The following is a 27,266-nucleotide window of genomic DNA, read 5'->3' on the forward strand; positions in this document are numbered from 1 at the left end:
GGAGATACCCCATATGTGGGCGTAAAGTGCTCTGGGGGCGCACAAGGCCCAGAAGGGAGAGTGCACATGTACATTTGAGGTGATTTGCACAGGGGTGGCTGATTGTTACAGCAGTTTTGACAAACGCAAAAAAAAAAAAAAATATGTGACCCCATTTTGGAAACTACACCCCTCACGGAATGTAATAAGGGGTGCAGTGAGAATTTACACCCCACTGGTGTCTGACAGATCTTTGGAACAGTGGGCTGTGCAAAAAAAAATTTTTGTACAGCCCACTGCTCCAAAGATCTGACAGACACCAGTGGGGGTAAATGCTCACTGTACCCCTTGTTACGTTCCTTAAGGGGGTCTAGTTTCCAAAATGGTATGCCATGTGGAGGTTATTTTGCTGTCCTGGCATAATAGGGGCTTCCTAAATGCGGCATGCCCCCGAGCAAAATTTGCTCTCAAAAAGCCAAATATGACTCCTCTTCTGAGCATTGTAGTTCGCCCGTAGTGCACTTCAGGTCAACTTATGGGGTACCTTCATACTCAAAAGAGATGGGGTTACAAATTTTGGGGGGTATTTTCTGCTATTAACCCTTGCAAAAATGTGAAATTTGGGGGGAAACACACATTTTAGTGACTTTTTTTTTTTTACATATGCAAAAGTCGTGAAACACCTGTGGGGTATTAAGGCTCACTTAATTCCTTGTTACGTTCCTCAAGGGGTCTAGTTTTCAAAATGGTATGCCATGTGTTTTTTTTTTGCTGTTCTGGCACCATAGGGGCTTCCTAAATGCAACATGCCCCCCAAAAACCATTTCAGAAAAACGTACTCTCCAAAATCCCCTTGTCGCTCCTTCGCTGCTGAGCCCTCTACTGCACCCGCCGAACACTTTACATAGACATATGAGGTATATGCTTACTCGAGAGAAATTGGGCTACAAATATGAGTATACATTTTCTCCTTTTACCCCTTGTAAAAATTCAAAAATTGGGTCTACAAGAAAATGCGAGTGTAAAAAATGAAGATTGTGAATTTTCTCCTTCACTTTGCTGCTATTCCTGTGAAACACCTAAAGGGTTAAAATGCTGACTGAATGTCATTTTGAATACTTTGGGGGGTGCAGTTTTTATAATGGGGTCATTTGTGGGGTATTTCTAATATGAAGACCCTTCAAATCCACTTCAAACCTGAACTGGTTCCTGAAAAATAGTGAGTTTGAAAATTTTGTGAAAAATTTGAAAATTGCTGCTGAACTTTGAAGCCCTCTGGTGTCTTCCAAAAGTAAAAACACGTCAATTTTATGATGTATACATAAAGTAGACATATTGTATATGTGAATAAAATTAAAAAAAATATTTGGAATATCCATTTTCCTTACAAGCAGAGAGCTTCAAAGTTAGAAAAATGCTAAATTTTCAAATTTTTCATAAAATTTTGGGATTTTTCACCAAGAAAGGATGCAAGTTACCCCAAAATTTTACCACTATGTTAAAGTAGACTATGTCACGAAAAAACAATCTCGGAATCAGAATGATAACTAAAAGCATCCCAGAATTATTAATGTTTAAAGTGACAGTGGTCAGATGTGCAAAAAATGGCCGGGTCCTAAGGTGTAAAATGGCCTGGTCCTTAAGGGGTTAAAAAACCGTATGCATTGATTCTACATTGAAACCCTTATGCCAAAAGATGCATCAGGTTGTGTCGGTTTGCATCCTGTATGGTTTTGTCAATTTTTTTGCCATACCAAAAACCACAGCCTACCACGGTTTTTGGTCTGGGTTAAAAACTGTATTGAAACTTATGTGGGAGTCAATGGGAACTGTACAGAACCGTATGTGCATACAGTTCCGTCCGGTTTTCATCATATGGTTTTTGACTTTGCATAGTTTTTTTTTCTTGGAATTTCAATCAAACAAGTGAAACTTTATTCATAATGGAGCAAAAAGTTAAAAACATATACTTTTTTTTCTTAAAAAACGGCTGCAACTGGATATCATTTTTCAAATCGTATACGGATTAAAATTTATACACGTTTTGATACAGTTTAGGCTGCATTCACACCACGTTTTTGCAATACAGTTCCCGTATCAGGTTTTTGATGAAAAACGGATTCCTCAAAACCTGACCAAACTGTATGAAAACGTGTGTACAAATTTCAACCCGTATACAGTTAAAAAATGTATACAGTTTCAAAAAAAATGGTGTATACGTTTTTAACGTTTCACTCCATTTTGAATAAAGTTTCACTTGTTTGATTGAAATTCCCCCCCAAAAAACTGTGCAAAGTCAAAAAAACGTATGGTGAAAACCGGATGGAACCATATGCACATAAGGTTCTGTACGGTTCCCATTGACTCCCATGTTAAAAAAAAAAAAATGTATACGGTTTAATAGTTTTTCACCGGACCAAAAACCGTGGTAGGCTGGGTTCACACTGCGGTTTGTAATTACGGTTTCCATATACGGCTGGGAGGAGGGGTGGGCGGGGCTTAATCACGGCACCCGCACTCAGCCGTATAGGGAACCGCAGTTAATGTATGTCTATGAGCCGACCGGAGTGAACCGCAGCCTCCGGTCGGCTGCTTTTTCGGCCATATGCGGTTTCCCGACCGCAAGCAAAAACGTGGTCGACCACGTTTTTCTTGCGGTCGGGAAACCGCATACGGCCGAAAAAGCAGCCGACCGGAGGCTGCGGTTCACTCCGGTCGGCTCATAGACATACATTAACTATGGTTCCCGAATACGGCGATTAAGCTCCGCCCACCCCTCCTCCCAGCCATATACGGGAACCGTAATGACAAACCGTAGTGTGAATCCAGCCGTAGACTACTTTTGGGTACAGGAAAAAAACTGACAAAACCGTATAGTATGCAAAACGGACACAACCTGATGCATCTTTTGGCATACGGTTTTCAATGGAGAGTCAATGCATGCGGTTTTCAATACGGTTCCGCACGGTTTTCACACTGAAAACGTATACGGGAACTGTATTGCACAAACGTGGTGTGCATGCACCTAGTCAGGTTTTGAGGAATCCATTAGGAAACCTGATACGGGAACTTTTATCGCAAAAACGTGGTGTGAACCCAACCTAACTTCCAACCCTCCTATTACCCCACGATATCAGCCGCGAACAGCAAAGATTGTGGCCGCCCAGTCACCGTGCATACATATAGGAGAACAGGAACCTGTTGCCTCCGGACACCGCATCGTATACCCGCATAAAAAGCGCAGAACCTCAGAAAGAGGTGAGCTGTATCACACTCTCCTATTCACATCACCGTGTCCCCACAGGCTGCTCTCCTATTGGCTGCCCCTAACCAGACGTCCTGCCTATTCCGCAACCGAATTGGAGAAGCGCTTCCTAGCACTAATGACGTGGCAGGCCGCTACTGGCTGATGGGCTGCACCAGGCGCCATTCCTCCTCCCTGATTGGTGAACGAATCGATGCGGTTGTCTGGAGCCGGCTGGTCTATGCAAGATGGCGATGGGTTTCTCTCAGGTTGAGGGATGGTGATAGGGGACCGAAAGCCTCGTTCAGGAGGTGAGTGGTGAGGCCGGGTGAGGTCACTGACGGCTCTAGCTACGCTTTACGGCTGATGACTTGTGAAGTAGTTGGGGACTGGAGGCCTCTATAAGGCACCCCCCCTCCCCTCCGCCTGCTATAGGGGACCCCCGCAGTGTGCAGCCCTGGTGACTGTGACATGGAGACACCTTACTAGTAGTGACTGCTGAGGAGACCCACGTCCCTGTAACCCCACTGCTGCAATCTGTCATCCCTGACTACATGGGACTCCATTACTACTATCTCCATTACATACACCAGTGTTTCCCAACCAGAGTGCCTCCAGCTGTTGCAAAACTACAACTTCCAGCATGCCTGAAAAGCTTTGGCTATCCGGGCATGCTGGGAGTTGTTGTTTTGTTACAGCTGGAGGCACCCTGGTTGGGATACACTGACATACAGATTATAGCATTGTCTTTATCCTAGTCACTATATGCTGCCTGCTACGTCTAGGTAGTCAGCCTGACATGGTGGTGTAACACAAGGTAAAACCATCTACTCTATAAAGAGCAAAACAGATTTGGGGGGGGGGGGGGGGGGATCCTGATTTATTTATTTTTTATGACTTTTTCTAGGTTAATCATAAAATACGGTGCAATGACAGCCATCGTGTGTTGTTGATCACCTAAAATGACATTAGGGTCTATGGGATAACAGAAATGAGGGAATCAACTAAATCCGAATCGCACAAAGAGAAATTATTCTGACTTGTTTCGGCTTTGTATAGACCCGGTACACTGAGCCATGCTGTATGCATTTCAGTATCCATTCTGTTGCAAAACTACAACTACCAGCATGCCCGTCCGGGCATGCGGGGAGTTGTAGTTTTGAAACAGCTGGAGGCTCCCTTGTTGGGAAATACTGGTAGAAAAAGAGTAAAAAAAAAAAAAAAAAAAAAAAAAAAAAGTACCTTCTAAGGGTGCATTCACACTGCAGAATCTCCGCTCGCTGAATTCCACGAGCAGAGATTCCGTCTGGTGGCTGCCGCCGAAAATGCCTCGGCGCTAGGGCTGCGGGGCACTGAGTCGTCACCATTGACGGCTATACAGTGCTCGCGGAATCCGTGCAAGAATGAACATGTTCTTTCTTTGCGCTGAACAATTTCCGCAGTGTGAACGGGTCTCGCGGAGACCCATTCACACTAATGTTATGTTCACGCCTTGGAATTCCATAGTGTGAACGTACCCTAAGACTTAAGTCCCCATTCCAGGATACACTACCAATCACGAGGTCCGGTTGAATGCAGGCTATAAAACTTTATTGCATCAGAGCATACAAATGCGACGAGCCTTTCTCAAGGCTCACTAGCCGAAACTTCGCATTTGTATGCTCTGATGCAATAAAGTTTTATAGCCTGCGTTCAACCGGACTTTGTGCTTGGTGCTGAATCCAGCATTGGCAAGCTGGCGGATATTGTGCACCGCACTAGAGGCCATCCTGTGCTGATTCTCCTATACTTTGGACCTTCTAAGGCTATGTTGACAAAACTGTTTGCATCCGACCTGTTTGGAACGGTTCGGATGGAAACAGCTACTACCAGGTCCCAGCGGCCCCCATTCATTGCATGGGGTCTGTCGGTGACCCGGTAATTTTACAGGATTTTAGCAGAGAAACTGGACAGAACTGCTGACGGAACTCCACCTAATGTAGCCTGACGGCAGTGTGAATGAGCCCTTCCAAGCTGCCAAAACATGGTGTGGACAGAAAGGTTGTGCAGATTCTAGCTGTGATAGTGATCAGGTGAAAAATGAGGCCAAGTTCACACATTGTAAACAAATTATTAACAAAAAAAATGCAGTAAAATAGGTATAAAAAGCAGCGCTTTTTTAATTCAGTTCACACTTTGTAAAAAAAGAAAAAAATCAGCAGCCTTGGAATTACTGCAGTTTTTCTTTTACAATGTGTGAACACAGTATTAGATTTTTTTTAAATGCTGCTTTTTATACCTTTTTTACTGCAGTTTTTTTTCTTGGCATTTTACAATGTGTGAACTTATCCTAAAAATGCTACTTTGCATGTAGGGCTGGGTGGCTTTCAAAGGTGTTGTCCATTTTTGCTCTCTCTCTCACTTTTCCTGACATTGGGTGCGGAGAGACGCTGTTTGGTATGGGGGGAGGACAATTAAGTATTGTGCACATGCCTAGAGATGCTGCTGCATGTCACCCGGAACAGTTGGCGAGGCAACCATCTGAAGTCTGGCAGGTATCATGCTTGTGGCCTATTAATTTATACAAGACAGTGCAGGATACCCACTTGGCGTCAGAAGGTTGCCTTGGCAACTGTCCTCCTCGGCGTGCATCATTGTCTTGCCGGCCAATCTGACATTGGCATGGAACAGAGAGATGCTGCACAACCCCCATTATAAAGAACCTGTCAGGTTCATAGGGCCTCACTCATGGCCGCGGTGTGAGTGTAAATGAAAGCAACTGTAACCGGACAGGTTCTCTTAAACTATGTAGGATTGGCTAAAGGTTGCCGTGCATGACTGTTGGATCAAAGTCAGCTGATCATGCTGATTTCAGTGGGATCTGGTGGTGATCTAATAGTGTGTGGCTTTTTCCCAGATGTCCCCGTACATGGGTTTAACATGCAGCTGCATGAAGTAAGCCTTCGGTGTAAGGGCCCTGTAACACGGGGCCATTAGTGACCAAACAGGCCAATATCACTTTGTGTTATAGGGTCTGTGATTGGCTAATGTCAAGCAAGCGCTGATGATTTCTTTGTAAAAGTATTAAAAAAATAATAATAATTTGACCACTCATCTCTCTGAGTAATTAGGGGATGTGTGGCCAACGCAAACAATCCAGAGATAAAATGTACGGCACTGCCCACGCACTTTAAACAAGCGCAAGTCTCTGATTTTTGACTTATGTAATCGGGCCCTAGGTGTCTCGTTGCTGTTCCTCAGCTCTTTGACACACATAATGTCGAGAGAGAAAAACGGAGAGATTTCCACCTTTTTCTTTAAACTAAAGTCAATAAGACTGTTTTGAATGGCATTCTGACTCCATTTAATATGATTCTGGAACTAACAACACAACAGAAAAACAGGAATGAGCTTTGTTTTGTGGCATTTCTTGGATTATGGATGTTTTATAGCCATTTTTCTTTTTATTAGGGCAGATCAGTTTATTATAATTTTTCTGACATTGTTTTTCCCTTTCTCTCTGTCTTTTCTTCCAGGTAACAGAAAGCTTGAAGTACAACAATGTCTTCTCAGTGATAACGCCTCTTAAGCTGAATACATTGTGATTTCCAGTAATAGAGACAGTATTTCTGAAGGCTGTCTACATTAATGAAAAGAGCAATGTAGTCAGCTTAACTGAATCTTCTGTGGCCAATTGAGATATGCTATATCCACTGTATTGGACATTCTCCTATAAGGACTAAGTGTAGAAATTTACTGATTTGTGTAGTTTTTAGTTGTACTGATTTAGTATTGAATATGGATCAGTGTGAGTATGTAGCCCCTCTCCCTGATGAACCTGGAAGCAAAGAAATGGAACTCATACCTGCTTGTCCCCCACCACTGCCGCCAAATGAAGAGCCTCCACCACCTCCCCTGCAAACGTCCAGTGACGCAGAGGTAATGGACGTTGGCTCTGGTGGTGATGGACAGTCACAAACCCCAGCTGGGGACCTGCAGCTAAACTACGGAGCACAGCTACTCACAAAAGGGTCGTCTTCTTACAAGAGTCATCCAACAGTGATAGATCAGTTACAAAGTGACCAAAGTCCCAGAACAGCTCGCCATGCACCAGCAGTTAAGAAGTTTACTCCTAATCTTAAATTGCTTAAAGATGTTAAAATCAGTGTAAGTTTTACAGAGAGTTGTAAGAGCAAGGATAGGAAGGTTCTGTACACTGGCGCAGAGGCAGAGGATCAGACAGCCATAGATAGCAATAACACTGTCAATGGAGAGTTGCATGTTTGTCCTTTTGCTGGTAGGAGCAATGATAAAATTGTCAATAATCATGAAAGTTCAAATAAAAGAAATGAGGAGACGGAACCTGATCAGGAAAAGAAAGTGGAATATGCCGTTCTCGATGATTTGGAGGATTTCACAGAGAATGTGATGGAGGTAGATGAGGAAGGAGCAGAGTTTGCTGAGTTTATATCGGATGCCATTCTTCAGAGAGATAAGATTGATGACGAATCCCTGATATACAACTATGAGGTATGTTTGCAAGTGCTAACAATACACCCATAACCTACTAATTTGAAGCATTTCATTTTTATTTCTACAATTTGTCTTTATAATGAACACTGCTTTGTCACATGCTTTCTAACCATGCCTTGGTCTGATATGTTTCTCGTGTACTGCTGACTACATATGAGTGTTGTGTTGTCACAGTGTCTTGTAGACATTCTTTGCCATCCTTTCTAGCTGCAGATTGGAGGTACATGTCTGTGCTCAGTGGAGTGTTTGCCTCTCCTGCCTTTGGAGGGGACTTGCCTGATAGTCTGTTTTGCAGGATGATTTTGATAACGATGTGGATGCACTGCTGGAGGAGGGCCTGCATACCCCGAAGAAGAGAAGACTGGAAGAAAAGTACGATGAAGAAAGTGACCACCATTCAGATGGCGAGACCAGTGTTCAGCCAATGATAACCAAAATAAAAACTGTTTTGAAAAGTAAGGACAGCTTGTGTTCTGTGCATTAGTGCTAGCTACATGATAGGACATTAAGAGATTCAACAAATTCAAAGACTGGTGCCCAAGTATATGCATTTTTTTTAACCCCTACATCCTGGTTCTACCTCTCTGCACTGATTTAAAGGAGAAGTGTACTGAGAAGTTTTTCCCGTCCGTTGTGCCCGGACTGCAAAAAACAAAACAAACTTTCACTCACCTTCCTGCGTTCCCCCGTCGCACCTCTACAGCTGTTCGGCCCTCTGGCCTGGTCTTCTTCCGTGTGCACGGATCGTCACACTGCTCTCAGCCTATCACCGGCCGCAGCAATGTCCCACCTCGGCCGGTAATAGGCTGAGGGCAGTGCGATGATTTGTGCACACGGAAGAAGACCGGACCGGACCAAGGAACAGCTGCACGGGCACAACGGACTGGAAATACTTTTCAGTAGACTACTCCTTTTAAAAGCAGCAACATGAGTTTTCTAGAAGAGCAGGCCATGTTCAATAACGACGTGTGCATTGTAAAGCTACAAACCTTTCACAACAAATCTTTAAGGACCCTGTGCAGATTTGATGCACAGGATTTGTAACTGCAGATTAGAAGCTGTGCTCAGTCATTTAGCTTACATTGAAATCTGCAGCAGAAAATCCTGCGCATCAAATCTCCTGGAATTTTTTTTTTTAATCAACTGGTGCCAGAAAATTAAATAGATTTGTAAATTTACTTCTATTTAAAAATCTTAACACTTCAAGTACTTATCAGCTGCTGCATGCTCCACAGGAAGTTCTTTTCTTTTTGAATTTCCTTTGTCTTATCAATTTCCACATGATAGGTTTGCTATGGGGAGTTGCTCCTGCTCTGGACAGTTCCTAAAATGGACAGAGGTGTGAGCAGAGAGCACTGTGGTCAGGCAGAAAAGAAATTCCTCTGTAGTATACAGCAGCTGATAAGTACTGGAAGGAATAAGATTTTTAATTTAAATGGAAGTAATTTACACATTTGTTTAACTTTCTGGCACCAGTTGATAAAAATCAAGTACCCCTTTATCAAGGTTATCCAACGATTCAAATTTTTTTTTCCATTCTGCCCTGACTGCAAAAAGAAAAATAACAAACCTTAACTTAACTGCTCCCCCAGTGCACGATAACAGTCTTCCGTCCTTCCGCCCCGATCTTCTTTCGCATTCTGGGGCCCGGACCTGTTACATGACATTACCCCTCAGCATATCAGCGCCGTGGCAGGACATTTCTGTGGCTGGCGACGAGCTCAGTGCAGTGAGATGTATGGCCCCAGAATGTGGAAAAAGACCGGATGGAAGGACGGGAGACTATTATCGGCAGACTATGGAAGTGGCAGTAAGTTAAGGTTTATTATTTTTCTTGTTGCAGAAAGGGATGGTGTGGAGAACATTTTTTATTTTATTAAAGAGGACCATTGGCAACGCAAAAAGGTATGTGATCCTCACTCCAGGGCTCCCGCCATTATAATGGAGCTCAGTTCCCTGCTGTCCGGTGCTTCTGGGTTTGAGAATGTGATGTCACACACCTGCTCAGCCAGTCAGTGGCTAAAGCAGGTCCCCTCTGCACCCGCTGATTAGATTTAAAAATAAATAAAAAATAAGTCATTTTTCTGGAGAACCCCTTTGAGGTTGCACAACCGGGGAAATTTGTGTGCCACAACCGCAACCAAAAATCCATTAACTTTTAGATTTTGGGTAACTAGTGATTACGTTATGTCATAAGCTACAATGTGACCACATTGATAATCGTTAGAATGTCAAGCAACTGAGGTTTCCATGTAGCACTAGACTCGTACAGCTGCAAAGCCCAACTGCATGTAAACTAACAGCATTTTAAGCTTTGCTCCCCTTTAGGCCCCCCATCTTGTTTTACAAGCTCCAGAGTTAGTGTGAAGAGGCAAAATGAGGATGTGTATATTGGAAAATTTTACTTGGTCCCATTTTCTTCCTCTACGGCTCCAGTTCAGCAGTAGGAGTGTACTATATATCATGCAGATTGGTTTTGTCTCTAAACAAAGATTAGTTTACTGTAGATATGATGGAATGTATGTGCTGCGCAGGTATGCTAAAATGTATTTATTTTCCTTTCCAATATGAAGGTCGTGGACGCCCTCCTACTGAACCCTTACCTGATGGATGGATCATGACATTCCATAACTCCGGCATTCCTGTCTATTTACATAGAGAAACACGAGTAGTCACGTGGTCCAGGCCTTATTTTTTGGGGACCGGAAGCATAAGAGTACGTAGACAGGAAAAAAAATGACTGGCGCTTATCGACATTTCTTAGTTTAAATGCCGTCACTGTTTGTCCATCATGTTTGTTTTTGCTTTGATAGATTTAATGTTGCTTTTGTATCGATTTGAAAGAGCGTCTTCTACCCAAGTATTGTGATCAGTTTATTCTGGGACTGCCATCTGTTTCTTCATACTGGCTGAAATAGGAAAGGCTGTCCTTCATCGAGTGAGACTGCCTTTAAAGGGGTTATCCGGCAAAATCTTTCACATGGCAATATTGTAGTATTTGACATTAGCCAAAATGAGGAGAAGCCCTGGAGCATGGAACAGGGTTAAATGCTTATACAAAATACTGCCATGTAAAGCTATTCCAGCACTTAAAAACTTATCTGCTATTCACATGAATTTTCAGATCCACATGGAGTGCATATGGCAATGTGGCAAAATATTATTTTTATTTTTTTTTAAAGATTTGGGAACTGTTGGAATAGCAGTCTGCGGGCATACTTTATTATTTTTATTATATAATTTTTTTTTTTTTTTTTTTTACTTTGTACCACACTGGAATACTCCTTTTAAGGACAGAGCTTAGCAAAGATTTAAGAGCTACTATCATAAAAAAAATGTTCAAATAAGTTACCCAGCATGACAAGTTTTGTCACTCCTGAGACCTGCTGCGATAGCTAGACATAAGCTGTGGAAGGTCGCAGCAGTGCGCTTCTAAATCCCTGGCTGTCAATTAAAAGGGGTACTCCGCCCCTAGACTTTTTATCCCCTATCTAAAGGATAGGGAATTAACATGTCTGATCGTGGAGAGGGGTCCGGACACTTGGACCCTCGCCATCTCCAGGCCAGCTTTGTGGCCACCGAAGCCTGGGGCTTCATTGTTCTTGACGTCATGCCTTGCCCCCTCTATTCATGTCTATGGGACTAGCCGTCATGCCCCTCCCAATGACACGAATGGAAGGGGCGTGGCATGACGTCACGAACACGATAACCTCAGGATTCCGTGTTCATGAACACCACAGTGCTTGCCTGGAGATCCCAAGGGGTCCCAGTGGCCGGACCCCCCGCAATCAGTCATCATTTGGATAGGGGATAACATGCCTAGGGGTTGAGTACCCCTTTTTAAGTAGTGAAAAGTTCATATCTGCGGGTCAGGGAGTAAAGCGTGTTGCCACCCACTTCCCCGGATTATAATTAACAATTGCAGTCGGTCTCAGGAATGAGACCTGATGTGATAAAAACTTGTCAAATGTATTTCATTATTTTTAAAGGCACAATAAGAATCCATCAACTAAGAGTGATGACTATTCATTGATCAACCCCCTATATAAGTTAGGAGTGCTGGTAAAATATACAAATTCCTCATCTTCATATCTGTGTGGTCTGATGCACCTTATCAGTTTCATCATACCATGGCTTCATCAGGGTTGCTTCAATTAGTCCATTATGAATCCAGCAATGGCTTTGTCTTACTGTTATGACTTGTCACCACATAATGAAAGGGTGATGCCAGAGATTGAACTGTCTGGTTACTTGTTTTATTTGACATTTCAGAAACATGATCCTCCTATCAGTAGTATTCCTTGTTTGCATTACAAGAAAATGAAGGATAATGAAGAAAAGGAACAAAACAGTGACACTTCTCTAGCAGGTCTTCCATTAGACTCTCCATGTGAAAAAACCTTAGAGAGAAGTGCAGATGAGCCGGATTCCACTGCTGCCGGTAGTTTAGCACCAGATGATAAAGAGGTAGCAGTGGAAATCACTCAGGGAGCACTGTGTCAGGTGAAGGCTAAAGTGGAAGTTTGCAAAGATGAATCCATTGGTAAGTCAAAAAACATTTTCTAGTATTACTTCCAATACTAGGTAAATGGTATACTGTTATGTGTGACTTATCCAGCAGTATGTAACAGGCTTTTACATCTAATCCCATGAGCAACATAGATAATGAATTAGATCCAATAATTCTTGGATGGTTAGTTCCTGGAAATTATATCCAATAAAATGCAAAAGTGACAACATCCTTACAGCAAAACTGTATTATTTGTTTATGCCAGTGTGTAATGCAATAGCAGGCAAAGTTTTGACAAAATCAGATTTTTCTCTGTGTGGAGGTCCGCTGCTCCACATCAATGGCAGACTGGTGTCCCTGCACTTGAGGGGATAGGGCTGGAATATCCCTTTTAACTTTGGGATGAGATTCTGCTTGACTATTGCTTGAGTAATGCTTAACATTTCTGACCAAGTGAATATAACACAGATCCAAATAAATGTCATACCCTGAAATGTTACCTTATGTAAGGGCACCATGTTATATTGAATGGTCTTTTCACATCAAAACTTTCTTCCACTTATATAACCCCTCAAGAATCCATTGAGTATAACTTGCTGCCCTTAACGACATTGGACGTAAATGCACATCATGGTACGGTGGTACTTAGCGCATCATGACGTACATTTATGTCATGAACATGACCGCGAGCACCGGACCCTGGTAATGGTGGACATCAGTAATCGCGACGATGTCCACCATTAACCCCTCAGATGCCGTGATCAATGCAGATCATGGCATCTGCGGCAGTGCAGCACTTAAAGGAAAACTGTCACCAAGTTCACCCACACTAAACCCAATACACTAGGTTATAGTGTGGGTGAACAGGAGTCCATAAATGGGTCACTTACTTTTTTGTGTTTTCTAGTTATCGAGTTGTTGTCCGCTAAAGTTCCGCTGTTTGCCCTTCACTTGCCTTGGGTCCCGGCAGCCTTGCCTTTGGTCCCGGAGGAAGGGGCCTTAGCCTGCCCCCCCTTGTTCGCATATAAATTTTTCCTTTGAGCCCAGCGCATTGGGAGAGCGCTCTGTGAAGTGTAACTGCACATGTGCCAGTCCCTCGCTACACCCGGAAGTCGGGAGTAGCGAGACTTCAGAAATAGGTACTACAGGGTGTAGCGAGGGACCAGCGCATGCGCAGTTACACTGCACAGATCGCTCTCCCGATGTACTGCGCTCAGGGGGAAAATGAATATGCGAAAAAAGGGGACGGGCTAAGGTCCCTTCCTCCTGGACCCAAAGCAAGGCTGCCTGCGGGGGACCCGCCTTCAGAGCGCAAGTGAAGGGTAAACAGCGGAACTTAAGCGGACGACAACTCAGCAACAAGAAAACATAAAAAAGTGACCCATGTATGGACTCCTGTTGACCACTCTATAACCCAGTGTATTGGGTTTAGTGTGGGTGAACTTGGTGACAGTTTTTCTTTAAAATAGATGATCAGATCGCCGTGGATCGGATCATCCTTAATGGTGGTCCTGCCTTTGGCCCTCTCCAGAGGTCTTCTGCTCTGGTCTGAGATTGAGTAGACCAGAGCAGAAGATCGCCGATAAAACTGATCAGTGCTATGCCTTATTCATAGCACTGAACAGTATTAGCAATCAAAGGATTGCAATACATAGTCTCCTATGGGGACATAAAGTGTTTAAAAATAAAAAGGTAAAGAAATTAGAAAAATACCCTACCCCAATAAAAATGTAAAACGTCCCTTTTTACCCCCCAGAAAGCTTAAAAATAAACCTATTTGGTATCTCTGTGTGCGTAAATGTCTGAACTATCACAATATATTGTTAATTATCCCGTATGGTGAACGGCTTTAAAAGAAATTTTTTAAAAATCTTAAATTGCAGCTTTTTTTGTCACATCATATTCCAATTTTTTTTTATAAAAAATAAATAAATTTATATATGTAAATTTGGTATATCAATAAAAAGTACAGATCACAGTGCAAAAAATTTGCCCTCATACTGCCGCTTATACGGAAAAGTGAAAGTTATAGGTGGTCAAAATATAGGGATTTTAAACATACTAATTTCTTTAAAAAGTTTGAGATTTTTTTTAAAGCTCTACAATAATAAAGTATGTAATCATGGGTATCATTTTAATTGTATTGACCCACAGAATAAAGAACTCATGTCATTTTTACAGTAAATTGTACAGTGTGAAAATTAAACCTTCCAAAATTAGCAAAATTGCGGTTATCTTTTCAATTTCACCACACAAATAGTATTTTTTTTGGGTTGTGCCATACATTTTATGGTAAAATGAGTGATGTCATTACAACGGACAACTGGTCACGCAAAAAACAAGCCCTGATACTAGTTTGTGGATGAAAATATAAAAGATTTATGATTTTTAGAAGGCGAGGAGGAAAAAATGTAAATTTAAAAATAAAATTTGTTTCGTCCTTAAGGCCAAAATGGACTTGGTCCTTAAGGGGTTACATATTGCAATAATAGATTGGAGGTGGACAGTCTATTCGTTTAACATAATAATTGTGTGCCATTTTATACATTATGGGTGAACTCATTGACAGCCCAGTAATACTTTACCTTTTTTTCACCCCTCACCAATTATTTATGACTCACAATATGTACAGGCAACAAATCTAAATACATTCTGCTTATTTTTGACTTTATTCACTGCAGCTATTTTTTTTTACTTTTATAGATCTTGAAGATTTCCGAAGCTATTTGGAAAAAAGATTTGATTTTGAACAGGTAACAGTGAAAAAGTTCAGAACATGGGCAGAAAGAAGACAGTTTAATCGTGAAGTAAAACGCAAGCAAGCAGGTTCTGAAAGACCCATTTTGCCTGCCAATCAGAAACTTATAACCTTATCTGTTCAGGATGCACCAACAAAGAAAGGTGTGTTTGAACACATTAGTGTTTTTTATTATATTTTGTCAAATAGCTAACTATTTCTGTAACTACTTATATGTTAAGACTGTATTTTTTCCTGATGTGGTGCTGTTTAAAGGTTTTCTGGATAACTCCTTTAAAGAGTACCTGTCATATCCCACATACATTTTTATGCTACTTAGCACCTAATCCTGGTGATGTACATATAACTTTAATGTGTCTAGCACCTATATTCTCTCACAAATATCTTTTTATAGTGCTCGCTTGGTTTTTCATCCAGTGCTCTGAAGAGGCATATCTGTCTCTTGTCCTCTCTCTGCATGACTCCTCTTCCTCCCTGAGTCTGCTGTGCTGGGTCTCTTTATCCAATCACTGCAGGCTGCTCTGTGACCATGATTTCTATAAATAGTAAATAAAATTTTCTTTTGAAGTATATTAGAAAGGTTAAAGAGTACCTAACCATGATCTAAACTCTCCCCTAATTACCCCCCCCCCCCAACCCACAATGTAACTCCAAGTCAGTCACACTTCTGTGAAATCACATTGTCCTCTCAGGAAGCAACACTGATGGACAATCAATTTTGCTTCCTGGCTGATGTTTCGGTCACTTTTGAATGCTGTCGGTGCTTTCACTCTAGTGGTAGGATGAAATACGCTGACAGACACAGCAAACCTTCTTGCCACAGGTCGCATTGATGTGCCATTCTGGATGAGCTGCACTACCTGAGCCACTTGTGTGGGTTGTAGGCTCCCTACAACCCACACAAGTGGCTCAGGTAGTGCAGCTCATCCAGGATGGCACATCAATGCGACCTGTGGCAAGAAGGTTTGCTGTGTCTGTCAGCGTATTGTCCAGAGCATGGAGGCTCTACCAGGAGACAGGGCAGTACATCAGGAGATGTGGAGGAGGCCAATAACCCAGCAGCAGGACTGCAACCTCCCCCTTTGTGCAAGGAGGAGCACTGCCAGAGCCATGCAAAATGACCTCCAGCAGGCCACAAATGTGCATGTGTCCGCTCAAACGGTCAGAAACAGACTCCATGAGGGTGGTATGAGGGCCCAACATCCACAGATGGGGGTTGTGCTTACAGCCCAACACCATGCAGGACGTTTGGCATTTGCCAGAGAACACCAAGATTGGCAAATTCGCCACTGGCGCCCTGTGCTCTTCACAGATGAAAGCAGGTTCACACTGAGCACATGTGACAGACGTAACAGAGTCTGGAGATGGCGTGGAGAAGGTTCTGCTGCCTGAAACATCCTCCAGCATGACTGGTTTGGCGGTGGGTCAGTAATAGTGTGGGGTGGCATTTCTTTGGGAGGTCGCACAGCCCTCCATGTGCTTGCCAGAGGTAGTCTGACTGCAATTAGGTACCGAGATAAGATCCTCAGACCGCTTGTGAGACCATATGCTGGTGTGGTTGGCCCTGGGTTCCTCCTAATGCAAGACAATGCTAGACCTCATGTGGCTGGAGTGTGTCAGCAGTTCCTGAAAGAGGAAGGCATTGATGCTATGGACTAGCCCGCCCGTTCCCCAGACCTGAATCCGACTGAGCACATCTGGGACATCATGTCGCGCTCCATCAACCAATGTCACCTTGCACCACAGACTGTCCACGAGTTGGCGGATGCTTTAGTCCAGGTCAGGAAGGACATCCCTCAGGAGACCATCCGCCACCTCATCAGGAGCATGCCCAGGTGTTGTAGGGAGGTCATACGGGCACATGGAGGCCACATACACTACTGAGCCTCATTATGACTAGTTTTAAGGACATTACATGAAAGTTGGAGCAGCCTGTAGTGTGGTTTTCCACTTTGATTTTGAGTGTAACTCCGTATCCAGACCTCCATGGGTTGCTAAATTTGATTTCCAAATTGTTGTGTGATTTTGTTGTCAGCACAATCAACTAGGTAAAGACGAAAGTATTTCATACAGTTAGTTCATTCAGATCTAGGATGTGTTATCTTAGTGTTCCTGTTATTTTTTTTGAGCAGTGTATTTTGCCAAGATGTACAACATATAAAACATTTTAAATCTGTCAATGCCCATTTAAATGTAACTTAGTAAGTCGCTACACAATTTTCATTTAAAAAGAACCCTGGTATTTCTAAGATGTCACATCAGTAGTGAGAAACCAGTATTTTTATTATCAACCAAGTGCAGTTTACAGGTAAAGACTACAGTCTTCAGTGGCGTGTCAACCACTGATGGATTATTGCAGGGCAAGGAAACTCAATGTGCAAATAAGAGGACAGTTGGAGTTCAACTTCATGAGCCTGGTAGTCATATCCAATATGAATTGAATGGATAATACTTATAGTTACATTAGTAATACACAAAGTTGTTTACCCATGGTTATTGATTACACCAATTCTTCTTTAGGCTGAACTGGAGGCCTAAAATAAACTCTTTAACATGAACCACACTCTAGGGCATTGGGATTACTGATGCAAATACAGATGGATACATTTTCCCTCAATGTGATCTGTGCCCTATGCATATGGAAATAGTTTTTAACCTCTTTACGCAAAATCAGGTACATGTACGTGGTGATCAGGGATGACTTCTTGCATCACCATATACATGTACCTGATCATTTTAAACTGTCACAGCACCGCCGGGCGCTGTGACAGTTTATTGGCCATGGATGAGCCTCCCTGAAGCCAGCCAGGGACCAATTGCAGCGGTCCGTGGCCGGCGATCACTGCTATTGATCCATCAGTACAGACAGACCAATAGCTGTGATAGTGGGGGGGTCTCCTCCTTCTCCTCCTGCGCTTCACACAGTGAAGCGATCGGTGGTGTGGGGGGCACTGTCGGAAGAGGCCACCCGCGGCACTCAGGATCGGAGCTGCCCTCCGATCCTGGGTTAACCCTGTAGACAATGTGGTCACTGAGACTGCAGCGTCTATTAGGGTTATAGAGGGAGGGAGCTCTCTCTGTCACCGATCGGCGCTCTGCAAAATGAAAGCAGAGCGCCGATGGTTGCCATGGCAACTGGAGGCCTGACAGTGGCCTCCATTGTCATGGCAACAGGAGATCAGTCTAAGGTAGAGACTGATCTATCCTGTCAATAATGACAGGCATAACTCAATGGAGTACAGATGTGTACTCCATTGAATTATGTGTATAATAGTGTGTTTAAAAAAAAAAAAAAAGTTAAATGGGAAAAATAAAAAATAAAGAGAAAAAAATCATAAAATAGAAAAAGAAAGAAATATGACAAAATATATAAAAAATTTTATGTATATATGTATATAACACACCCAAAAACCGTCAACATGTCCCGCAAAGAGTCCTCACACAATTGCGTCAGTGAAAAAATGTAAAAGTTACGGCCCACAGAATAAGGCGACTTACAAAAGGTGTATTTTATGTGTGTGTTCACTGCTGATTATAAGAAGACATCTCTAGTACAGCAGTTCTTATTGGCAGACCTGTATTATAGCATAAATCACCCCTTTATCCATGTTCAAGAGGATCGGGGCAGTGGAACACTTAATGAATGCAATATTTCAGACCCATTCTCTCTTTAAGTGTTGCTTGTAGGGGTGAATTTCCTTGCAATACAGTGTTGTATGGACAAAAACAGCAAACTGAATACCTTTTTTTTTTTCTTCTTTCTTTCTTTGTGTGTCTGCTGATTTTGTCCTGTCTGTACACGTCTATTAAAGGGGTGTTCCAGGAATTTTTTTTTATTTGACTATGCTACATGGGCTGTGTAAAGTTAGCGTAGTCCATAATATAGTGTCTGTACCTGTGTTTGACTGTTTTCTCACAATTCTTATGTGATTTTCACCCCAATATTTATTTTTGTCAGCATACAAAATGACTGTCTGAGATTTTTCCAAGTTTGCAATGTGTCCAAGACCTGACTCACTAGTCAGCTGATGACAGGGAGCCTGTCTGCTTTAATGGGTGGAGGGTTCGCTTGGTGGGAGAGATCAATCTGCAACTAATGCAACAGCTGTAGGCACCATGATTGAAAACCACAGGTCTTTTGAATGGATGCAGCTCATTTATGTTTCAATGGGTGGGGTGGCTGATGTGTGGGAGGGAGGAAGATGGAATTGTGGGATTTGTAGTAAAAAAAAAAAAAAAAAAAAAAAAAGTCAAACAATTCACAAAAAGCTAGCCACAGTGTTATGGTAATATCACAACATAGCCATTTAGCCCCAAGACAAGCGCAGATCCTTCCTAAGCATGTCCATTACTGTCTGCCAGGTAAGTACTAAAATCACCTTATGGTGGATAACCCCTTTAATCCAATAGTATTGTCATCTATTGTTACATGAACATATCTGAATGTACTGTATATTCCTGGGTTCCATTATATTCATATTGGCCCATTTTTATAAATATTTCAGTGTTATACTTTTAGGTATTGTTTTTTTTTGCTGAATGTGTACAGTGGGCTCATTATATTATATTGGGAGCAGTATGGCCAGTAAGTTCATACGTAGCAGTTTTTCCACTGCAGATTTCTGCTGCATGTGAATGGGGTATTGAAGGCAATCTGTCAGCTGTCTTTGCTGCTAAGAGCTGCAGACCATTTTGGAATGGCTGTTGGGATATAAAAGCAAACTGTGGTTGCCAGCATCCAGTGCCGAGCTGTTCAAGTGCCACAGGCCTGAGGCACCTTCTCACTCACCTTCACCTCCCAATCTCTTATTAGTTGACATATAGAGCCTTGTATGTCAGCCACAGAGAGGCTGGGAAGGGAGGTGAGTAAGTAGGCATGGCAAGCTGTGGCACTTAAACAGCTCGATTCAATCTCCTTGATACTTGCCCATAAAAAAGCAGTTTCATGAGTTTGGCAACCACCATGAGCTCCAGGAAAGGTACAGTTTGTTTTTATACCCTAACAGCTATCCCAAAGCGGTCTGCAGATCTTAGTAGCAAATAGAATTGGCAGATTCCTGTTAAACTCACTCCATATACATTGGACTATAAGTTAATGCAGAACCAGCACTGTAAACCTGCAGCCGTTGCACCATATTTGAATTTAATCTAACAAGAACTATAGTTTATTTAAAATGCTAACACTGTTTTTATCTAACAGAATTTGTTATTAATCCAAATGGAAAGTCGGAAGTTTGCATCCTCCATGAATATATGCAGAGAGTCTTGAAAGTCCGTCCTGTTTACAACTTCTTTGAATGTGGTAAGGAACCAGGGCATCTGTATGTTGTGAATAGGCAATCGCAGCAGATCAGGACATGGGTGATACCTTCATACGTAAGACTTAAGTTTAAGTGGTTTTCTTACTTACTGGACATGCTTCTTTGCAGCATTCCGTTGGCACTTTTACTTAAATGGGCTCTGTCATTAAAGGAGACTAAACTCAGGAAGTGCGGTCTGGCCAAAGGCAGTGAATAGAACGCACTCTCCATGTTTCATACACAGGCAGATTCCAGATTTATAAGGCCATGAAAGTGACATTTTTTTACTGGGAGTAAATTACAAATAGTATTTATTTTACATGCTGTATCATATACAAAAAAATAGTTTTAATCACAGAGCCCATTTAAAGGGGTGTTCCGGGAAGAAGAAAAAAATGTTTGTAGATTAACTGACAATAGGAAGTTATAAAGATTTGACTCAGGTCAGACCCCGGACAAAGTTCAGTCATACACAGTGCTCCCTGCAGCCACTGGAAAGCTGCAATATTGCACCTAACCTGAGAATTGGTGGTGTGCTGTTTTTTTTAAAAGAAATCAGCTCTGTTTTTCTGTTCCTGCATAACCCTTTAAAATTCAAAGGATTGTATCTAAAACGCAGTTTATTGAAGATGTAGCTGCCAGTTTATTGTATGTAATTAAAGGTAGCATAGTAGAAAATATCTTGATGAACTGGCAAATATACAGCAGGGACATTTAAATAGATCCTTTTAGGTTCCTGCCTTTATTTTCAGATTGCCCTTAAATTTTTTTCACTTTCATTTTACCATTGTAGGTAACCTTTTTTTATCTGTTCTGATATTTTCTTGTTGTGTAGAGAACCCAAGTGAGCCTTTTGGAGCATCTGTGATTATAGATGGAGTGACCTATGGTACTGGAACTGCAAGCAGCAAAAAACTGGCAAAAAATAAAGCTGGTATTTATTTTGTAGTAAATTCTCTACTTTATGTATCATTGCACTTTGGTAAGCTGTGAAGGAAAATTCTTCTTTTTCTTTTTTTTTAGCCCGATCTACACTGGAAATCCTCATTCCTGACTTTATAAAACAGACCTCTGATGAAAAGCCCAAAGATAGCGATGAGCTGGAGGTAAGACAGAACTGTCTATTTAATAATAGGAGTGATTGGTTAGATTATACAGTCAGGCAGTGTGTATTAACACCTTGGGGTGTACTTGTACGCCCTGGTCCCACTCCCCTGCGTCATAGCCGGATGGTACCTGCCGCTATCAGCCGCCAGGACCCGTGTCTAATGCCGGACATAACCGTTTGAGTTAACCCCTTAGACGCGGCGATCAACTTCTAAAGTGAAAGTAAACTGTTCCCAGCAGCTCAGTCGGGCTGTTCGGGCCCACCGCGGTGAAATCGCGGCATCCTGAACAGCTGAGAGGACGGGGGGGAGGGTGCCTGCCTCCTCTGTCCAATTGGTGATCTGCTGCACCATGCCTGCTCAGCAGGCTGGAGCAGCAGAGCGCCGAAAACACTGATCAATGCTATGCTATGGCATAGCATTGAACAGTGTATGCAATCAGAAGATTGCATGTAATAGTCCCCAGTGGGGACTTAAAAATGGTGTAAAAAAGCATTAATTAAACCGCATGGCCAATGGCATAGTATGTAAAAAAAATTCAAAAATGTAGTGTTATTGGTCATTTTGTATACCCTTAAAAATCGAATAAAAAATTATCAAAAAGTCCCATCAAAACAAAAATGGTAATGATGAAAACTTCAGATCACAGCGCAAAAAAATTAGCCCACATGCATCCCCGTATGTGGAAAAAAGAAAAAAGTTATAGGGGTCAGAAGATGACAATTTAAACCAGCTAATTTCGGTGCATGTAATTTTTTTTTTTAAGTTGTAAAATAAAATAAAACCTATATAAATTAGGTATCCTTGTGACCATATGGACCTACAGAATTAAGATAAGTTGTAATTTTTACTGAAAAGTGCTCTGTGTAGAATCTGAAGCCCCCAAAAGATACAAAATGGTGTTCATTTAAAAAAAAAATTTTTTATCAATTTTGCCCCACAAATGTATTTTTTTCTGCTTTCGCCATAGATTTTGTGGTGAAATGATTAATGTCATTACAAAGTAAAATTGGTGGTGCAAAAAAAAGCTCTCTTATGGGTCTGTAGGTGGAAAATTGAAAGCGTTAGAGCTGGGCGGTATGACCAAAGATGTGTATCACAGTATTTTTGTAACTTATAGCGATTCCACGGTATGTAACGGTATTTCTCTCTCTCCTCCCCAATTAATTATCAGCCCAGCGCTGCGCTGTCCCCACCTCTTGGAACTAATTATATGTGACCCGCGAGCGCTGTTCTTCTTCAGCCCCCCCCCCCACACCAATTATCAGCCCAGCACTGCGCTGTCCCCACACTAATCACATGTCACCCGCAAGCGCTGCCTTCCTCGTCCTCCTGTTTGTTGCGGGCCGCCAGCACTGGAACTCTGTACTGTACGCTGTATCCCTATGCCCAGGCTGCAAAAGATAAACAGTTAACTTTAACTCACCTCCTGTTGGTCCGGTACTGGCCTCACCTGCTTCCTGGGGACGGGAACGTCGGAGAGCCTTCAGCCTATCACCGCCCGCAGTGATGTTCCCCCTCGGCCGGTGATAGGTTCCGCCTCGGTCGGTATTCTGTATGAACCGGTATACTGCCCAGCCCTAGAAAGCGTTATGATTTTTAGAATGTGAAGAGGAAAAAACGAAAGTGCAAAAATGAAAAATGGCCCGGTCCTTAAAGGGAATGTTTCACCATTTTTATTTTTTTAATAAATAGAATAATTTTATCAAGATAAAGGATTTCATTTATGTATTAAAATTTTGGACAATGTAGTTTTAATGTTATTTATTAATAAAGTGTGTACTCGGGGCTGCCATTATTGTAGCCTCTTTTATGGTTTGTAACTACAGAACACTTACACAGTTACTTTATGGCAGGTACACGGCATAAGAAAGTTAAGACTGAGAGTGTCTCATAGAAAAGCATTGACTGCTTACTGCACATGTGCATAGCATAGATTAGGTGAAATGAAAGGGGGTGAACCAGCACCATTTTCTCGAAGTCCCTGAGGAGCAAAGATCTTTAAGAGACATCTAGTCAGTTTTTTACCACTCTTCAGACACCAACTAAATGACAGTGGAATTGGGAAAAACTACAAAAAAAAACTCCCCCTCTCCTATTGCACATTGACAGAGGAGGAAGGTAGACAGGTGAGGTCTAATTGCAGCAGCCAGACAAGTTGCTTGATTTCACCAGATTCCTCATGTTAGCTCCCTCTGCTGGGCAACAGTGGGAGATATGACAAGTTTTAATTTCATTTTTCATATTTTGTGGCTAGTAAAGAAATATATATATTTTTTTTTTAAATATTTAAAACAATCACATTTGGTGACACATTCCCTTTAAGGGGTTAAGCATTGTATACAATATTCACTCCCCTTTATTTAGTTCACTTCCATCTGACTGGCTGAATTGTCAGACAAACTATAAATCCACACATCCCAGAAATGGAAGGGCGTATCAAGAAACTGTTAAAAGGTGTTTGTGATCAGGATACCCTAAGCTGTTTCATGACAGTAAAATCTTTAAATTTTTCTGAGGTTAGCAACAGGTCCTCTTAAAAGGAAACAGTCACCCGTTCACCCGCACTATACCAGATACACCGGGTGGGTGAACAGAAGACCGATGCGGGGGTCTCGGACTGCTATACCTACCTGTAGTCTGCAGCCCCGATCCCCCGAAGGTCACTCTCTTCCAGCGCTGACTTGGGCTTTGAGGCGGGGCTCCAGACTGCAGGTAGGTATAGCAGTCCGAGACCCCCGCATCGGTCTCCTGTTCACCCAATGTATCTGGTATAGTGCGGGTGAACGGGTGACTGTTTTCCTTTAATATTGTTACAGCTGAAATTTTTTTAACTTGTCTCCTGATGTGTTTTTTTTTTTTTTTAGTATTTTAACCATATCAGTATTGAAGATTCACGAGTGTATGAGCTCACCAATAAAGCTGGACTGCTGTCACCATATCAAATTCTTCACGAGTGCCTTAAGAGGTTTGTATTTTTAACAAAGCAGATGTGTCATCATTTGTTATCCAATGCATACTACACACTGATAGATGAATTGGTAAAATCAGTTGTCTTTTCTTTCTTTAGAAACCATGGAATGGGTGATACATCAATCAAGTTTGAAGTCATTCCTGGAAAGAACCAGAAGAGTGAATATGTGATGACTTGTGGAAAACACACTGTGAGAGGCTGGTGTGAGTTTTCTGATTTTCTTATCCTACTGAATCATAATTTTCAGCTTTAGACTAAGTTCACGCAGTGGAAATTCTGTTATTCTGCTCAAATTACATTTTGCAAAGCTTTCTGCATAATTTTTGCAGTTTCATGAAATTTTGTCCGAATTTCTGTGCGCTCAAAATTCAAAGCCCCAAATGACTTAAATTGGATTCCGCACAGAATTTAGCAAAATTTAAAGACATGCTGAAACCGGAAAGCAGAATTTCCACTGCACTGCCGTTTGAATGGAACAGTGAAAAATTCCCATTCAATTCAATGTTCAGTGAATTTCAAAGCAGAATTTTCCAGTGGAATTCTGCACAACAATTCCACCATGTAAACATAGCCTTAGAAATTTCTGTGCTTAATTCTTTTCTACCAAGGTGGCAGCGGATTTTTTGAAGCTTTGCAGATTGTTTGCGGAATGTGCCTGTAATTTCTGCTGATTTGCAAAGATTTTGGACTTCAATGGGCTCTTCTAAGGAATCTAAAGAATTGTGCAAACACTAGTGACAAATTTTATCCACAAAATATGTCCCTGGAGGTAACAGGGCAAATCATAAATTCAACAACCTTTGAGGGGTTGCCCCCTCGCGGGGATTAAACCCTTCACTAGATCCCCCCTTAAAAACAATCTTTATTATTAACTTGTTAAAATATTACCCCTTCACACTATGATTAAAATTGTCAGTGGAGGGTATGATATTAGGGAGCTATAATTACTCCTCTCTTTGTATATGGAGCTTATAGTATATAATTCTCCGTGCCAATCTTATATTGCTTAGGCGCAGAGTATACCTATGCTCTAGACACTTTTTTTATCCCTCCACTGTTTAAAACTAACTACCAGCCCACCCGACGTTTCGGTGATAAATCACCTTTGTCAAGGGTTAGAGGCTAATGGCGCGAGGGACGCTGTGCACTTACTAATATAGCCTACTGTTGACATCACTTCCTAACTTAATTAACCAATCCCGTAGCGCCACATCATGTTCCCAGGTATCGCGGTCACGGCTCCTCCACTAATAATAAGGGAGGTCCGTGACGTGCTAGTCACATGGTCTCATCATGTGATCGAGTTCCTGTCGTCCGCGTCCTAGGTTGTCAACGCTACACATCCTCTCCGTGTCACGTGACCTCCACTTTACTACGTCACTTCAGTTTCAGCGCATGCGCTAGAACTTAGATTCTTATCTGCTGTTTACATTCATAGTGCGCACTCTCCAGGACTTAGAAAAAATCACGGTCACGGTGACCGTGATTTTTTCTAAGTCCTGGAGAGTGCGCACTATGAATGTAAACATCAGATAAGAATCTAAGTTCTAGCGCATGCGCTGAAACTGAAGTGACGTAGTAAAGTGGAGGTCACGTGACACGGAGAGGATGTGTAGCGTTGACAACCTAGGACGCGGACGACAGGAACTCGATCACATGATGAGACCATGTGACTAGCACGTCACGGACCTCCCTTATTATTAGTGGAGGAGCCGTGACCGCAATACCTGGGAACATGATGTGGCGCTACGGGATTGGTTAATTAAGTTAGGAAGTGATGTCAACAGTAGGCTATATTAGTAAGTGCACAGCGTCCCTCGCGCCATTAGCCTCTAACCCTTGACAAAGGTGATTTATCACCGAAACGTCGGGTGGGCTGGTAGTTAGTTTTAAACAGTGGAGGGATAAAAAAAGTGTCTAGAGCATAGGTATACTCTGCGCCTAAGCAATATAAGATTGGCACGGAGAATTATATACTATAAGCTCCATATACAAAGAGAGGAGTAATTATAGCTCCCTAATATCATACCCTCCACTGACAATTTTAATCATAGTGTGAAGGGGTAATATTTTAACAAGTTAATAATAAAGATTGTTTTTAAGGGGGGATCTAGTGAAGGGTTTAATCCCCGCGAGGGGGCAACCCCTCAAAGGTTGTTGAACACTAGTGACAGGCTCAATGTTGTAGCGGAATCTGGAATGCAGTATTTTTGCACTGGAATTTCTGCAGCATAAAATTTGCTGTGTAAATGGGACAGCAGAAATTCCATTTCAGATTCTGCATGGAAATTCCGCTGTGTGAACATAACCTGAGGCTACTGTCACACTGCAGTTTATTTTTATTTTTTTCTGGAAAACTGCCACTGGTTTTGGCTCAAAAAATAGTAGAGATGCAGTATCTTTTAACTTGGCTCTGGCTTCTCCAGGGGGATGGGTTGAAGTTATGTCACAAGATTTCCTTTGTATGGATAGATACAATTGTTTACTCATGCAGCACATTTTTATAATGTAAGATATTTGTCTTTTTGGCTGGCCCGGGGAACAGTGATCACTGTGGATACAGTTTTGCAAACATGTTACAAGGAAAGCTGTGTTCAGCAATAAATAGAAATGTATTATTTCTCTATCGGCTCCATTGGGGGACACAGACCATGGGTGTATGCTGCTGTCACTAGGAGGTTCGACACTATGGCAACAAGAGAAGTCGGCTCCTCCCAGCAGGGTATACCTGCCCACAGGCACCTGAGGTAACCAGTTTTAGCTTAGTGTCTTAAGGAGGTGGACATGGTCCGGAGTTCTCTCCAGACCAGGTCTTATGTTTTTATTATTTTCCTAGTTAGGGATGTGGTTTTTTTTATTCCTTTTTCTTTCATGTTTTCAGGT

The 27,266-nt window shown here is 42.1% G+C and overlaps 1 protein-coding gene across 1 annotated transcript in view; it reads left to right on the plus strand.

The window, feature by feature from the left end:
- Nucleotides 1–3,278: 3,278 nt before the first annotated feature.
- Nucleotides 3,279–27,266, plus strand: part of DGCR8 (DGCR8 microprocessor complex subunit) — a 58,172-nt gene continuing 34,184 nt past the window's right edge. Inside the window, exons 1-11 of the mRNA XM_056532633.1 lie at nucleotides 3,279–3,534; nucleotides 6,739–7,732; nucleotides 8,031–8,190; nucleotides 10,309–10,451; nucleotides 12,008–12,278; nucleotides 14,949–15,146; nucleotides 20,204–20,305; nucleotides 21,139–21,237; nucleotides 21,327–21,409; nucleotides 24,277–24,377; nucleotides 24,480–24,586. Of these exons, the coding sequence (XP_056388608.1) occupies nucleotides 7,001–7,732; nucleotides 8,031–8,190; nucleotides 10,309–10,451; nucleotides 12,008–12,278; nucleotides 14,949–15,146; nucleotides 20,204–20,305; nucleotides 21,139–21,237; nucleotides 21,327–21,409; nucleotides 24,277–24,377; nucleotides 24,480–24,586 (1,996 nt within the window). The 5' untranslated portion in view covers nucleotides 3,279–3,534; nucleotides 6,739–7,000. The remainder of the gene's footprint in view (nucleotides 3,535–6,738; nucleotides 7,733–8,030; nucleotides 8,191–10,308; nucleotides 10,452–12,007; nucleotides 12,279–14,948; nucleotides 15,147–20,203; nucleotides 20,306–21,138; nucleotides 21,238–21,326; nucleotides 21,410–24,276; nucleotides 24,378–24,479; nucleotides 24,587–27,266) is intronic.

This window comes from Hyla sarda, chromosome 1 (assembly GCF_029499605.1).
Source record: "Hyla sarda isolate aHylSar1 chromosome 1, aHylSar1.hap1, whole genome shotgun sequence".
NCBI lineage: Eukaryota > Metazoa > Chordata > Amphibia > Anura > Hylidae > Hyla > Hyla sarda.